This window comes from Terrapene carolina, unplaced genomic scaffold, assembly GCF_002925995.2.
Source record: "Terrapene carolina triunguis isolate 2854851 unplaced genomic scaffold, T_m_triunguis-2.0 Scaffold58, whole genome shotgun sequence".
NCBI lineage: Eukaryota > Metazoa > Chordata > Testudines > Emydidae > Terrapene > Terrapene triunguis.
The window spans coordinates 20,621,416-20,636,182 of NW_020664409.1; the positions used below are offsets into that span (position 1 = coordinate 20,621,416).

Sequence of the window (14,767 nt, forward strand, 5' to 3'; positions counted from 1 at the left end):
CCTCTTGCAGGAGATGGTGGACCAGCTGAAAGCCCTCACCGCCAAAAAAACAAGGATCTGAAGGGTCGCTAGTATGGAGGGCTGCCGCATCTGCTCCAACCCCTCAGACAGAGACCAATACCTACAAGATCTTCACCAAGCATTCTCAAACCTACGATACCCACACAAGGAAATAAAGAAACAAATCAACAGAGCCAGACGTGTACCCAGAAGCCTCCCAGAAGAAGGCCCAAAAAAGAAACCAACAGAACTCCACTAGTCATCACCTACAGTCCTCAGCTTAAACCTCTCCAACGCATCATCAGTGATCTACAACCCATCCTGGACAATGATCCCTCACTTTCACAGACCTTGGGAGGCAGGCCAGTCCTCGCCCACAGACAACCCACCAACCTTAAGCATATTCTCACCAGCAACCACGCACCGCACCATAACAACTCTAACTCAGGAACCAACCCATGCAACAAACCTCGATGCCAACTCTGCCCACATATCTACACCAGCAACACCATCACAGGACCTAACCAGATCAGCTACAACATCACCGGCTCATTCACCTGCACATCCACCAATGTTATATATGCCATCATGTTCCAGCAATGCCCCTCTGCTATGTACATTGGCCAAACTGGACAGTCACTACGCAAGAGGATAAATGGACACAAGTCAGATATCAGGAATGGCAGTATACAAAAATCTGTAGGAGAACACTTCAACCTCCCTGGCCACACAATAGCAGATGTAAAGGTAGCCATCTTACAGCAAAAAAACTTCAGGACCAGACTCCAAAGAGAAACTGCTGAGCTCCAGTTCATTTGCAAATTTGACACCATCAGATCAGGATTAAACAAAGACTGTGAATGGCTATCCAACTACAGAAGCAGTTTCTCCTCCCTTGGTGTTTACACCTCAACTGCTAGCAGAGCACCTCACCCTCCCTGATTGAACTAACCTCGTTATCTCCATACTGATTTATACCTGCCTCTGGAAATTTCCATTACTTGCGTCTGATGAAGTGGGCATTCACCCACAAAAGCTTATGCTCCAATACTTCTGTTAGTCTTAAAGGTGCCACAGGACCCTCTGTTGCTTTTTACAGATTCAGACTAACACGGCTACCCCTCTGATACTTGATCCCTAACAAAAAGTCACCCCCCCTTTTTTGCTGAAATATCTCAAGAGTTGTTCCCCGCCCCCAGGAAGGGCAGAAGAACTCAGAGGGAAAGGAGGGTGGCGAAGGCTTTGGGCACCTGGATCCTACTTTAGGGACAGAACGTTGCCCTATTAGGCCGACAGGCACAGGAAACTGAGGGAGAGACCCCCAAAGGGGAAGAGGAAGTAGAGGCTGGTCCCAATCCCAATACTACCAAACTGACCAAGGAGGTAGAGGCCAGTTTGTCGGTGTTCAGGTCGATAGGTCCCAGAAGGCAGACTTTCGAGCGAAGACCCCAGATATGATAATGTCAGAAAAGAGGTGGCTGAGATAGATGGGGTGCCTGTGGAGGGAAAGGCCCGATGGCCAGCGCCCTATTTCATGATTAAGAAGGACCTCCTGTACCGGGTGATACAAATACAGGAACAAGTGGTAAACCAGCTCCTGGTACCCCAAAAACATCAGAGGGCAATATTAAACCTCGCCCGCAGTCACCTCTTTGGGGGACATTTGGGAGTAGAGAAGACCCAGGCATGGATCTTGCGCGGATTCTTCTGGGCGGGGGTACATGAGGATGTCCGGCGGTACTGCGCCTCCTGCCCCGAGTGTCAATTGCACAGCCCTTGCCCACATCTAAGGGCTCCTTTGGTACCCCTACTAATCATTGAGATTCCCTTTAAGCGAATAGCCATGGATCTGGTGGGGCCTCTAGAAAAGACGATTCAAGGCCACCAATATGTGCTTGTCATCTTGGATTATGCAACCAGGTATCCAGAGGCCATTCCCCTCTGAAACACGACCTCCAAGTGTATAGCAAAGGCGCTAGTGGAAATTTTCGCCAGGGTAAGGCTACCAAAAGAAATTCTAATGCACCAAGGAAAGTCTTTTATGTCTAACCTGATGAAGGACCTCTGCTCTCGGCTCCATGTCCAGACCCTGCGAACCTCAGTTTACCACCCGCAAACCGATGGTCTGGTAGAGAGATTCAACCAGACTCTCAAAGCCACAATAAAAAAAAAAGTGGTAAGTAGGGATGGAAAGGACTGGGATACCTTGTTGCCCTATCTTATGTTCGCCATCCGTGAAGTTCCCCAAGCCTCCACTGGTTTCTCTCCCTTTGAGCTATTATACGGTTGCCACCCCCCGGGGCATACTAAACATAGCCAGGGAGATTTGGGAAGAGGAGCCCAAAATGGGGAAGAATATAGTTGAGCATGTTTTGCAAATGAGAGACATTACAACCTGGGTTACCCCCATAGTACCGGAACAACCGGAGAAGGCCCCAAAAGCCCAACAAACTCACTACAACCGCCAAGCAAAGGTTCAGCAGGTCCAACCCGGAGACTGAGTAATGGTGTTAGTACCCACAGCAGAGAGTAAACTCTTGGCCCCGTGGCAGAGGCCCTATAAAGTAGTTGAAACATTAGGAGAGGTGAATTACAAGGTAAGACAACCAGGACTAGAAAACAAGAACAAGTGTATCAAGTAAACCTTCTAAAACCATGACGTACCCAAGAAGCATGTGTATTTGTCCAAAAGGACTCACCACAGGAGAACAACCCCTTCCCCCCCAAACAGGTGAGGGTGTCTCACGATTTAACACCAGCCCAAAGAAAGGAGGTGTCCGAGATGATCAACCAGAACCAAGACGTATTCTTGTCTTGGCCAGGTCGAACAACAGAGACATACAACAACTTCATTACAAACCTCACGGCCAAGGTAATAATGAGGCCCTACCGGGAGAGAAGAAATCAGAGCAGAAGTAAAGAAAATGCTGGAGTTAGGGAAAATCAAAGAGTCCTACAGTCAGTGGTCTAGCCCGATCGTGCTAATACTCAAATCGGATAGCTCTACGATGACTTCCGTCAGCTGAATGAGGTGTCCCAGTTTGACGCATATCCTATACCCCACATAGACAAGTTAGTGGACAGACTGGGAAATGCCCGGTTCCTGACCACTCTAGACTTAACTAAAGAGTATTGGCAGATTCCCCTTGCTGAAGACGCAAAAGAGAAAGCTGCTTTCTCCACGCCAGAGGGTCTCTTTCAATATACCATCCTCCCATTCAGTCTGCATGGGGCCACAGCTACCTTTCAGCACCTCTGGATAAGCTATTGCGCCCCCATGCCAGTTACGCGGCCGCCTACCTGGACAATGTGTTTATTCATACACCTGGAAAAGGTGGAAGCTGTCCTAGATACCCTAAGGCGCGCTGGCCTTACCGCAAACCGCGCCAAGTGCGCCACAGGGTTAACGGAGGCTAAATATCTGGGCTACATTGTGGGACGAGACATAGTAAAACCCCAACTCAAACTACAGGCCATCCAAAACTGGCCCCGACCGGTTCGCAAGAAACAAGTCTGGGTATTTTTGGGGGTAGTGGGGTACTACCATTGCTTTATTTCCCCATTTTGCCACCAGGGAAACTCGGGGACCTGGACTGACACAGCAGAGAGGGCATTTATAGCTCTGCGGACAGCCCTCTGTGGTGACCCTGTACTCAGAGCCCCAGACTTCACTAAGGGGTTCATCCTTCAGACAGATGCATCCAAAGTAGGACTGGGGGCTGTCCTATCCCAGATGGTTGGAGAAGAAGAACACCCGAACCTCTACTTCAGTAGGAAACTCTTCCCAAGGGAACAGAAATATGCGGTGGTCAAGAGAGAATGCTTCACCATTAAGTGAGCCATGGAAACACTGCGCTACTACCTGCTAAGGGGGCAGTTTGTCCTCGTGACGGACCATGCCCCTCTTTTGTGGATGCAGCGGAACAAGGAAAAAATGCGAGAGTGACCAGATGGTTCTTATCCCCCCAACCCTTTCAGTTCCAATACAGCACAGAGACGGAAGTCACCACGGCAACGCGGATGGCCTGTCACAGGTGCATTGCATGACAACCCAAGTTTGCCCAACCCCTTCGTGTTGAGCAGGGGGATGGATATGTGACGGACTCAAACCAGAAGGATATAAGAGAGTGGTGGAAGGAGGGATCTCAACCTCAAGCCAAACAAAGGCTACTCCAGGCCAATTAAGACACCTGATGCCAATTAACCAGTTAAGGCCGTTAGGCTAATGGAGACAGCTGGAACCAATCAAAGTCCCACTCATACTGCTTAAAAGCTCTCCTTCCAGTTCCCTCAGGGGAGCCCAGGTGAAAGGAGCTGGAGGAGAGGAAGCATTGCTGAAGCAAGGGTGAAGCTAGAAAAAGGGGACCACGGGGAAGTGGCCCAGGGAATCAAAGCAGCTCCAGTGGTGAAGGGGAAGCCGCCAACAGCTACTAATGTTAGGGTCCCTGGGCTGGAACCCGGAGTAGAGGGTGGGCCTGCTCTACAGAGACCCCTTTGAGAGGGGAAGCAGACCTTGGTCCAGACAAGAGGCTCAACTGCGCCTACTAGCTCAAAGGAGCAACAGAGACTTTGGGGTATCTCCCCTTCCCACCTCCCATACAGGCCTGTGATGAAAGTAGCTCGATAAGCTGTGACCCTTGCCGCTACACTGAGAAAGGGTGGTCACACTGAGGACCTTAGCAAGCTTCTGAGGCCACTGAATCTGCCCGGAAGCCACCAATACAGGCTCTGTTCTTTGTCACACAACTTACCACAAAACTTGAAAGCTAGGCCCTCCCAGCTGCTGTTCTGCCATAACCAGGAGCTAAACCAAGGGGAAATGGGGACAGAGAACTCCATTCTTCCTTATCTTGGATGGATTGCTATCTCCACATCTCCCCCACCTCCTTGGCTCATAAGGCAAGTGCTCCCCTGCCCTTTCAATCTACATTAACTGGCCATACCGATTTATGGAATACAAATGATCTCAACACAGAATTCACAAACTCCAGAGAAAGGGAGTGTAGCATGGAAATATTAGAGGAGATGCGGGACATAACATATTAAGAACGCTACCATGGAAAAACCAGATTAGTTATGAAAGAAACTGTTATTAAGTTAGTGTTTCTTTAAGTGGCAGTAATTACCTATCAGTAAAGTCTGCACCTCGCTGTGGCAAAGTATGTTCCACAGATATTTAGGGATATGGGGCCATTTGCAAATGATTGCATCTGGCAGTACTGTCTTGCCAGGATATAAAGATATTAACTTTGTGATGTTATATCATGTCACCATGTTGCAATTATTTTAGTCTACAAAATATCAATAGTAAGTTAGAACCCCAAGTCTAATTAAACTGAAAATTCTGTCACAACCTTAGCTGTTAACAAGAGCCAACAGATCGGTACCTCTTGCTCAGCCATATCCAACCCTTCCTGAGGGAATAGCCCTGAAAATTTTCAGAAAACAGTACATGCCAGTAGTAAGAAAAGGAAACTAAGAGTAGAGACTTTGGATTCTATTCCTGGCTCTGCTGCTAAGATTCAGGTGGTGTCTTTCCATCTTTTTCTGTCACTCTGTGCATTAATATTAACCTAACTCAGAGGGATACTATGAGGATATTAATGCTTATAAAGTACTGGCTTGAAAGGTGCTATGTAAGTGTTAAGTACAATTACATAACACCTATATAATGCAGTCATTTGTAACAGATTTGAGTCTGACAATTAATTGCCATTTTCACAGGGAGCACAGGGAGCCATTTTCACAGGGAGCAAGAATCTTGAAATTTGTTACGTACTGTGGCTCTTTATGGGCTGCAAATTTAAACTTTGACCTTTCAATTTCAGGTCATCAGAAGCTCATCACTCTTTCTATGGATTTCAAGTGCCCTTTGAGCTACAATGTTTGAAAGTGAGCCCTTATGAGCTAGAATCTTGCAAATTGGTAGAACTCATTATTTTGTACCACTGATTAAAGAAAAATAATTTTTAAATTTGACATTTCTATCACAGATCACCACACTATTTCCTCAGAAATTATTAATTTCTTCCATTACACTGTCATGTTAGGAATAAGGCCTCCAAGTTTAGAGTAACTAAGGTAATCTTAGTTCCTAAGGTCCACAGTTCTATTTAACTTATTTTAGTAAAAAACAAACAAACAAAAACCAAAACCCTGTGGAAGACAACTGAGCGCACCTGCAAGCTCTTACAGTGGCAGCTATGTGAACCAAAAGGGTGGACTGATGCCAATAGCAGCAGCATCTGGTCTTCTTTGTACATCCTACTGGGATTTTAAGAAAACGAGCACTTGCTTTGCATTAAGCAACTAACTAAGATAGCAACTTTGAGTTTTAAAGATGCTAATTTAAATAGAGAATTCTATACTGGGGCATATGTATCAAAATTGCATTGTCTGAGGTACTGTAACTAATGACTCAGTACAGAATGTTCTTGACATTTTGATTTCATTCACCCCCCTTTGCTTGAAGAGGTACCACTAATCATACCCCTTGCTGTCTTATCGATGTGATCCACACCAAGGCCCCATGCCTCCAAGCTAATTGTATTTGTTTCATTCCATTTATTTACAACAGGACAATAAAGATGCTAATTATTTTTACATGTGCCAATTTTTAGTAGTCAGTAGCAACACAATTAACTGTTATACTACAGCAACTGCATCAAGGCCAATTCAGCCTGAGCTGTTCAGCCTGGATCTTCAGGGGACCCTATGTCATGAGAGTCCCTCTCTATCAGGCACAAGCTGAGAAATCTCATTGTGATAGTCACTGCTTATGACACAAAGCAGCAGGACACTGACTCACAGCTCTGTGGTGATATATTGAGACCCCTAGGGAATAAAGATGTTTCTCCTTTATTGCAACCCATTTGAGCAGATCACAGGTTTATTCCTCTTCATCTTTGAGGAAACCTCCACCTACTGTTCCCATAACTCCCCCCTCAAACACATACACACTTGTTCTACAATATAATAACTTATACAGATGATAGAAAAAGAGTGTTTGTGTTTTTGTTCTTGGATATATTCCTGATTACCCTCACCTCCCCACATGGCTGTCAATCCATCCTCCTGTACTTAGTATAGTGGTCTGAGGCAGTTGTGAAGGTGAACCATATTACATGCTAAATCTTGTCTTGCTGTGAGTGATCCAAACAAACAGCTTCACAAAGGCCCCAGATTTATTTGAAATGGACCTGAGCAACATCCTTTCCTAGAACTAGTAGGATGTCTAATTTCTTATGGATTTCTGCATGTTTCATTTACTGGATTCAAATGCATCCAGGACACTACCACAAGTTAATAAATAAAATAATATTGAGAAAATGGTAGTCCTTCTGTAATTTAATGATGTAATTTTGTTTGCAAAGCTGAAGCAAACATACAGGTACCGGTACTATTTTATAACTATTGGGGGACATGGCTACACAAGAAACTTCAAAGCGCTGTCACACCCCTGAGCCAGCAAGTTAGAGCGTTATAAAATGTAAGTGTAGACAAGCTCTAAGCTTCTTTGCATTACTTTATTAAAGTAATGCATGGACTTTGTTCCAAGGAATAAGAATGTTTGATAAAAGAGGGCTGTGATTTTGGATGTTATATGATTGTATAACAGAAGATTTTGTTTAATTCTTGCGGATTTCAACCACCAACATCCAATCGCCTGTACATTTACTGGAAAGCTAGAGACTTTCTTCTCAGCGGACCATGCCCCACCATTATATTTATTATTTGTATGTGGTAGCACGTAGAGGCCCTGGCACCATTGTATTAGGCACTGTATGAATATATAATAAGAAGATGTTTTCTGACCCAAAGGATGACTTTTTCAAATGTTCATCAATTTCTTCAGGGACTATTTTAGAATGTCTGCTGTTTTCTTTCATTGTCCAAAGAAGTCATGATATTAATTTCCCAAATGTGACCATAGTGTGTTTGTGTGTGTGTCTGTCTCTCTCTCTCTCGATATATACACATCATATTTGTCATGGACTTGCTACTAGAGTTAGTCAGAATTTTCTTTCCTCCTTGCATCTGGTCAATTTTTCCTTATTCTAGCAGATGTGAAGAAAAACCAAATGTAGACTGTTGTTCACCTTTAGGAAGAACTATACAGAAATATTTGGAAGGGCCAGATCAGATGGCTACCTACCATTTTGTTCTCTCTGGACTCCAGCAGCAAGCAAATCTGGCTCCCCAAGGCTTATATCATTTAGCCTGGTTCCTAGACACTCTATGCAAAGATGTTTGCACCACTCCTCTGCCTCCAGTTCTGAAAATAACCATAAACAAAGAATCAGTGGAATTCATGAAATATTTTACTCAAAAGAAGGTACAACATGAAATAAGTCTTTGATCAACAAGCTATTTTTATGATTGAGTTAGGACTAATAACTTCTGTTTCAAAACCAGCAAAAAACAAACAAAAAAATCCCACACACACTGTTTTGCCTTGATTTGTGGACCTTTTCTAAAAAAAGAATCGGACCATGGCTCCTGAATTGATTAGAAATAGGTGAAAAGTGTAAAAAAGCTCATTTTGCTAGAAATCAACTCACACACCCAGGACCGCCTCCAACTTTTCCCAGTTGCAAAACTTTCTCTGTGTGGGTGACTGGGTGGGGGAAGGCTGTTCAGAAAGTATCTTTCAGCAAATCCTGCTTGATGGAAATAATTTAATTTAAAAACGATTTTAATGTAAAGTTATCTGAAAAGAAACATTATTGTTGCTTTAAATCCATCTTGATTATTAAGATTAACTGGGTTGCTTTTGCTTACAGTCCCTAGATATCAATATGATGGAAACTAAGAGAATGGAGCAAACTCAACTCTAGAACTCACATCCTTATTTGTCTGATAAAGTCCAAGTTTAATGTCGTTTATAGCACCATATAGTGGCTGTCATTTTTCCTGAGGTAATTTATTTTGTCAAAAATATACGTTTTCTTACAGTACTGAACTGTTCCAGCACCCAGAGGTTCAACAATGGGTTTGTCTTATAAATTTAACAGTAAATAAGACAGATCTGTGAGGTGATGGTAAATGTAAAGCCATTCTGCCTCTCGAACAAACATCTAAAAGAGAAAAAGAAATGTGCACAAATCAATACTGTGTTCATGAATCCAGCCTAATGTCACTATAGTTAAAGGAGGACTTTTACGGAAAAACTTTGAAAGCAGTGAGTAAATTCTTAAGCCACATGTCTCCTGAAGTCAAATTCATGACAGGTGGAAAAAACACAACCCCACTGAAAGGAAACATGCAGTTTTCTTGTGAATGCTCCTTGTCAATCTTCTTTATCAACAAGGCATTTCTAGACTCTGAAGGTTGGGATCCAGATTCAAAATTTCCAAATAGCGGGGTTTAGTTTGAGCCAATCTCTAGCTGCAACCCACTATGGTAATCAGATTCAGTTCATTCCTTGATTGTAGCTATTACTGCAAGTTGTTATGCCTCAGTGCTGATTAACTTCGACTGTACCCCCACAAAATCAGGCAAAGCCAAGGGAAAGCAACTCATGTAGAAAATCCCTCTCGGAAGAAATATATTGTAATATGAAAAACTATTTAGTGAATCAAATCAACATAATGGGAGGCACAGTCAATAGAGAGCCAACGAGTAACTGAAATCTGAACGTATATTGTCAATGCTGAAAGTATACTTTTAATAGTTTAAATTTGGAAACTTTTTGGAAAGTATAAAATATATGGAAATATATGAATCATGAACTTATAGACAAATATTTGAAGAATATATTATACTTACATAAACCTCGGCCAAAAACAAATTTTATTGATTTAGGTAAACTGTTACCACTAATTAATAAGATTTTTATACCACTAAATAAAGGAAAATACTAAAGTTATGATGACATCAGGCTGTAGTCACATTTGTCATATTGTAAGTGTATAAACCATGTTTACCTGTTACAAAAACTAACAATTTAATACCATATAAATATATATTTTCCATTATGGAAATGACTCTGTTGTTGGACTGAACAGCTTCTGCAAGACTGAAGGGCTGCATGCGCACTTCCAGAAGCACAAATGGATTGTCTACTAAGGTGCTGTTTCAGTTTATGCACTCCTAGTACTTTTTGGGTGCACAGGATTGCCTAGGTGGAGCTTTCCCCTTGACACACACACTCTGAAATAACGTTTTTTAAATGGCTACACTCCCTTTGAATCTACTACCACATTCCCTCTTATAACACATGGATGTACTAGGGGAGTTGTAGTAAATTCCTTTTCCGCATCTGCAGAATACCAAACCAGTGCAATTTAGATTAGAATTAGGGCTGTCAAGTGATTAAAAAAATTAATCGCGATTAATAGCCTGATTTAAAAAATTAATTGTGATTAACTACACGATTAATCGTGCTGTTAAACAATAATAGAATACCATTTATTTAAAATGTCTAGATTTTCAAATATATTGATTTCAATTACAACACAGAATATAAAGTGTACAGTGCTCACATTTTTATTACAAATATTTGCACTGTAAAAAAACAAAATAAATAGTATTTTTCAATTCACCTAATACAAATACTGTAGTTCAAACTCTGTCATGAAAGTTTAACTTACAAACGTAGAATTATGTACAAAAAAAACTGCATTCAAAAATAAAACAATGTAGAACTTTAGAGCCTACAAGTCCACTCAGTCCTACTTCTTGTTCAGTCAATTGCTAAGACATATAAGTTTGTTTACATTTAGGGGAGATACTGCTGCCCACTTCTTGTTTACAATGTCACCTGAAAGTGAGAACAGGCATTCGCATGGCACCATTGTAGCCGGCGTCACAAGATATTTACATGCCAGATATGCTAAACATTCATATGTCCCTTCATCTTCAACCACCATTATAGAGGACATGTGCTCATGCTGATAATGGGTTATGCTCGATAACGATCCATGGACTAATGCATGTTCATTTTCATCTCAGTCAGATGCCACCAGCAGAAGGTTGATTTTCTTTTTTGGTGGTTCGGGTTCTGTAGTTTCCACATCGGATTGTTGCTCTTTTAAGACTTCTGAAAGTATGCTCCACACCTTGTCCCTCTCAGATTTTGGAAGGCACTTCAGATTCTTAAACCTTGGGTCGAGTGCTCTAGCTAGATTTTAGAAATGTCACATTGGTACGTTCTTTGTGTTTTGTCAAATCTGCTGTGAAAGTGTTCTTAAAACAAACATGTGCTGGGTCATCATCCGAGACTGCTATAACATTAAATATACAGCAGAATGAGGGTAAAACAGAACAGGAGACATACAATTCTCCTCTAAGGAGTTCAGTCACAAATTTAATTAACGCATTATTTTTTTTTATAAGCGTCATCAGCATGGAAGCATGTCCTCTGGAATGGTGGCCGAAGCATGAAGGGGCATACGAATATTTAGCATATCTGGCATGTAAATACCTTGCGATGCCGGCTACAAAAGTGCCATGTGAAAGCCTGTTCTCACTTTCAGGTGACATTATAAATAAAAAGCAGGCAGCAGTATCTCCCATAAATGTAAAGAAATTTATTTGTCTTAGCAATTGACTGAACAAGAAGTAGGACTGAGTGGACTTGTAGGCTCTAAAGTTCTACATTGTTTTGTTTTTGAGTGCAGTTATATAACCAAAAAAATCTACATTTGTAAGTTACCTTCATGATTAAGAGATTGCACTACAGTACTTGTATGAGGTGAATAGAAAAATACTATTTCTTTTGTTTATCATTTTTACAGTTCAAATATTTGTAATAAAAATAATAATATAAAGTGAGCACTGTACACTTTGTATTCTGTGTTGCAATAGAAATCAATATGTATGAAAATGTAGAAAAACATACAAAAATATTTCATCAATTTTAATTAGTATTCTATTGTTTAATAGTGCGATTAATTGTGATTAATTGTTTTGAGCTAACTGCATGAGTTAACCGTGATTAATTGACAACCCTAATTAGAATGCTTTGAGTTGCTCAGTAACTGACACCAAGTTTGTTACCTATGACATTAACAGTGCTCAACTTTAAGAATCAACAAATTGGCATGCCACAGCCTCTGAAGTGCCACATTTTTTTTTTTTTTTTAAATTCCAAGTACAGGGAAATTCTGAAGTATCTGACCTATTCCGGTGGATCCAATCCTGCTTCCATGGAAATCAGTGGCAAAGTATTCATTGACTTCAGTGGAATCTGGATTAGATTCTATGTATTAACTATTGATAAGGGTTAACTTTTTAATGGCAATCACTGTGTGGCACGGCAGAACTTAGCCCGCTTTTACGCCTTTATGCCATACGTTGTAAGGCATATTTTAAGCAGCCATAAATACTCTCAAAATATTCACATCTTCATTTCCTCTAATTTCCTCTAATTTTGCTCTGCTATATGAATATCAAAAGGTGAGATCAAATGTAAAGAGACAAGTGGCCCCAATTTGACACTGCTTCTTGCAAGAGAAATGTAACTAGCAGCAGCCTAAAGTCAGTTCTTCTGAAAAATACAATCTTGTTAGTTGCAAGATTTTTAGGCAGGTTTCCCTGCAGTTTTCCCTGAGCTTCCAGGTCAGTGGCTGAAGGAATATGCCATTTCTGCTGTAGCTCACAGTTCAGTACCTGCTGCAGTTACATAAGGTGAATTTTGTTTCTCTGTATCCTGATTCACAAAAGCCCAGTGCCATGTCTCAGGAATCCAGTACTTCAGGTTAAATTGAAAATGCATATTGTACAGCCTTATAGGCATCAATACTAAAGAATCACAAAGGGCCTCCAAAGTGTTGGGCACACACAACCACCACTAACTGGAAGACGCGAGATCAGATCCAGTCCAGTAACAACACACAAATGGCTCAGTAGATTTTGTACTGAATTGAAATAAAGATGAGGAAGCCTGTTCCCCGCTCTTGTATGAAATTGTCAGTTGTATGGAGATAAAAGAGCCTTTTCCTTCTACATAATATGAATGTGGTTTATTTCTTTGTGCTTTCCCTGATGCCTGCCTATGTCTAGCTACACAGACCTAAAATGGCTGGATCTTTGACTTGGAACCAATTTCTACATATTTCTCACAAAAAGTTATTTCTGCTACCATTGCTCTCCCAGAACTGTTTGTAAGAATTCCAAAACCCATTTGGATTTTCTCATTCAGAATAAGACTGGAAACAAAATTGGATCATTCAAACCTGGACCTGCAAGATCTTTTTGGAGAAGAAAGATGGGAGCTGAAGAAACACACATGCCAATGTTTACAAAAATATACACAGCTATAATAAGAAGTCTCTGTGTGGAGGGTGAGGGAGGACAAAGAATCCCCATCGAACTATTTTTTTTAATTGAATTGAGCCACATAAAATAAATTCACAAGCGTGATCTCATTTTTCACTAGTAGATAGCAGTACAGCCTGCAACAGCCAATTTTTTTTAACTAGTACTTCATTTTATAAAACTATCCCAGACCTCGTAACTTCTGAAGACTTGAGAAAAAAAATTATTTAATTAATATTTTAAAATAAATTATGTGACAATGTTTCCATTAATTTAATGGTATCCATGTTAGTTAGAGAAGGCAGTATATACTCATAGAGCAGTGTGGCAGCTTAAGTCAAAATAAGTGATTTAAAGCTACTATGCTGTTTCAGACTTTTGATGACCTTTTTTCTGCAGTGCTTTAAATACATTTCTGGGTAAAAGATCCTTAATAAATAAGTAATGAAGTAAATACATTATTGTCAATTAATGCTAGTTATTAAAGATGAAAATGCATATTTTAGGAAGAAAACAGAAATTAGACTTAAAACATCCATCCACTTTTCCTCTACAGATGCTGAAAGATATGGCAAGGACAGATCTATAAGCAGCCTGTTTGGGTAAAAAAATCACAGTAACTGCAATTACAGAATAACCAGTCATGTATCTAAGTAGTCATTTGAGCATGCAATGGCATGCATTACCCTGGCATTTCCCTGTTCACATTTGAAAGTCTGTACGAAAGTGTCAGCTTAGTCAATATGCTTATTCCTATTATAATGTGTACCATACAACCATTAATCTAAAAATCTCAAGAGATAGTGAAATTAACAAGGCAGGAAAATTGTAGTAGAAGGCAAAAGACTTGTCACATTAATGCTACTTCTCATTAAAGTATTTTCCAAAATATATGATATTGTATTCATGTACAATTTTTCCTTTAATGAACTATGCTGCATACATTTGTATTAGAAAAGAAGACATATAAGATGCTGGAATACTGCTATAATTAGGGCCCTACCAAATTCACGGCCATGAAAAATGCATCACAGAGTGTGAAATCTGGTCTCCCCACATGAAATCTGGTCTTTTGTGTGCTTTTACCGTACACTATACAGATTTCATGGGGGAGACCATCATTTCTAAAATTGGGAGTCCTGACCCAGGGGGGGGGGGGGGGGGGGGGGTCACAAGGTTATTTTAGGGGGGGGTCACAGTATTGTCACCTTTACTTCTGTGCTGCCTTCAGCACCTGGGCAACTGGAGAGTGGCGGCTGCTGACTGAGGGCCCAGCTCTACAGACAGCAGCGCAGAAGTAAGGGTGGCAATACCATACCATGCCATCCTTACTTCTGTGCTGCTGCTTGCAGTAGCTCTGCCTTCAGAGCTGGGCTCCTGGCCAGCAGTCGCCACTCTCCAGCTGCTCAGCTCTGAAGGCAGCACAGAAGTAAAGGTGGCAATACCGTGACCCCCCCCTAAAATAACCTTGTGACCCCCCCCCCCCCAACTCCCTTTTGGGTCAGGA

General features: G+C 41.3%; 1 protein-coding gene across 1 annotated transcript in view; it reads right to left on the reverse strand.

The window, feature by feature from the left end:
• DOK6 (docking protein 6) overlaps positions 1-14,767 on the reverse strand; it is a 250,389-nt gene that overhangs the window by 167,379 nt on the left and 68,243 nt on the right. The window contains exon 4 of the mRNA XM_026647342.1: positions 8,156-8,275. Coding sequence (XP_026503127.1) covers positions 8,156-8,275 — 120 coding nt within the window. The remainder of the gene's footprint in view (positions 1-8,155; positions 8,276-14,767) is intronic.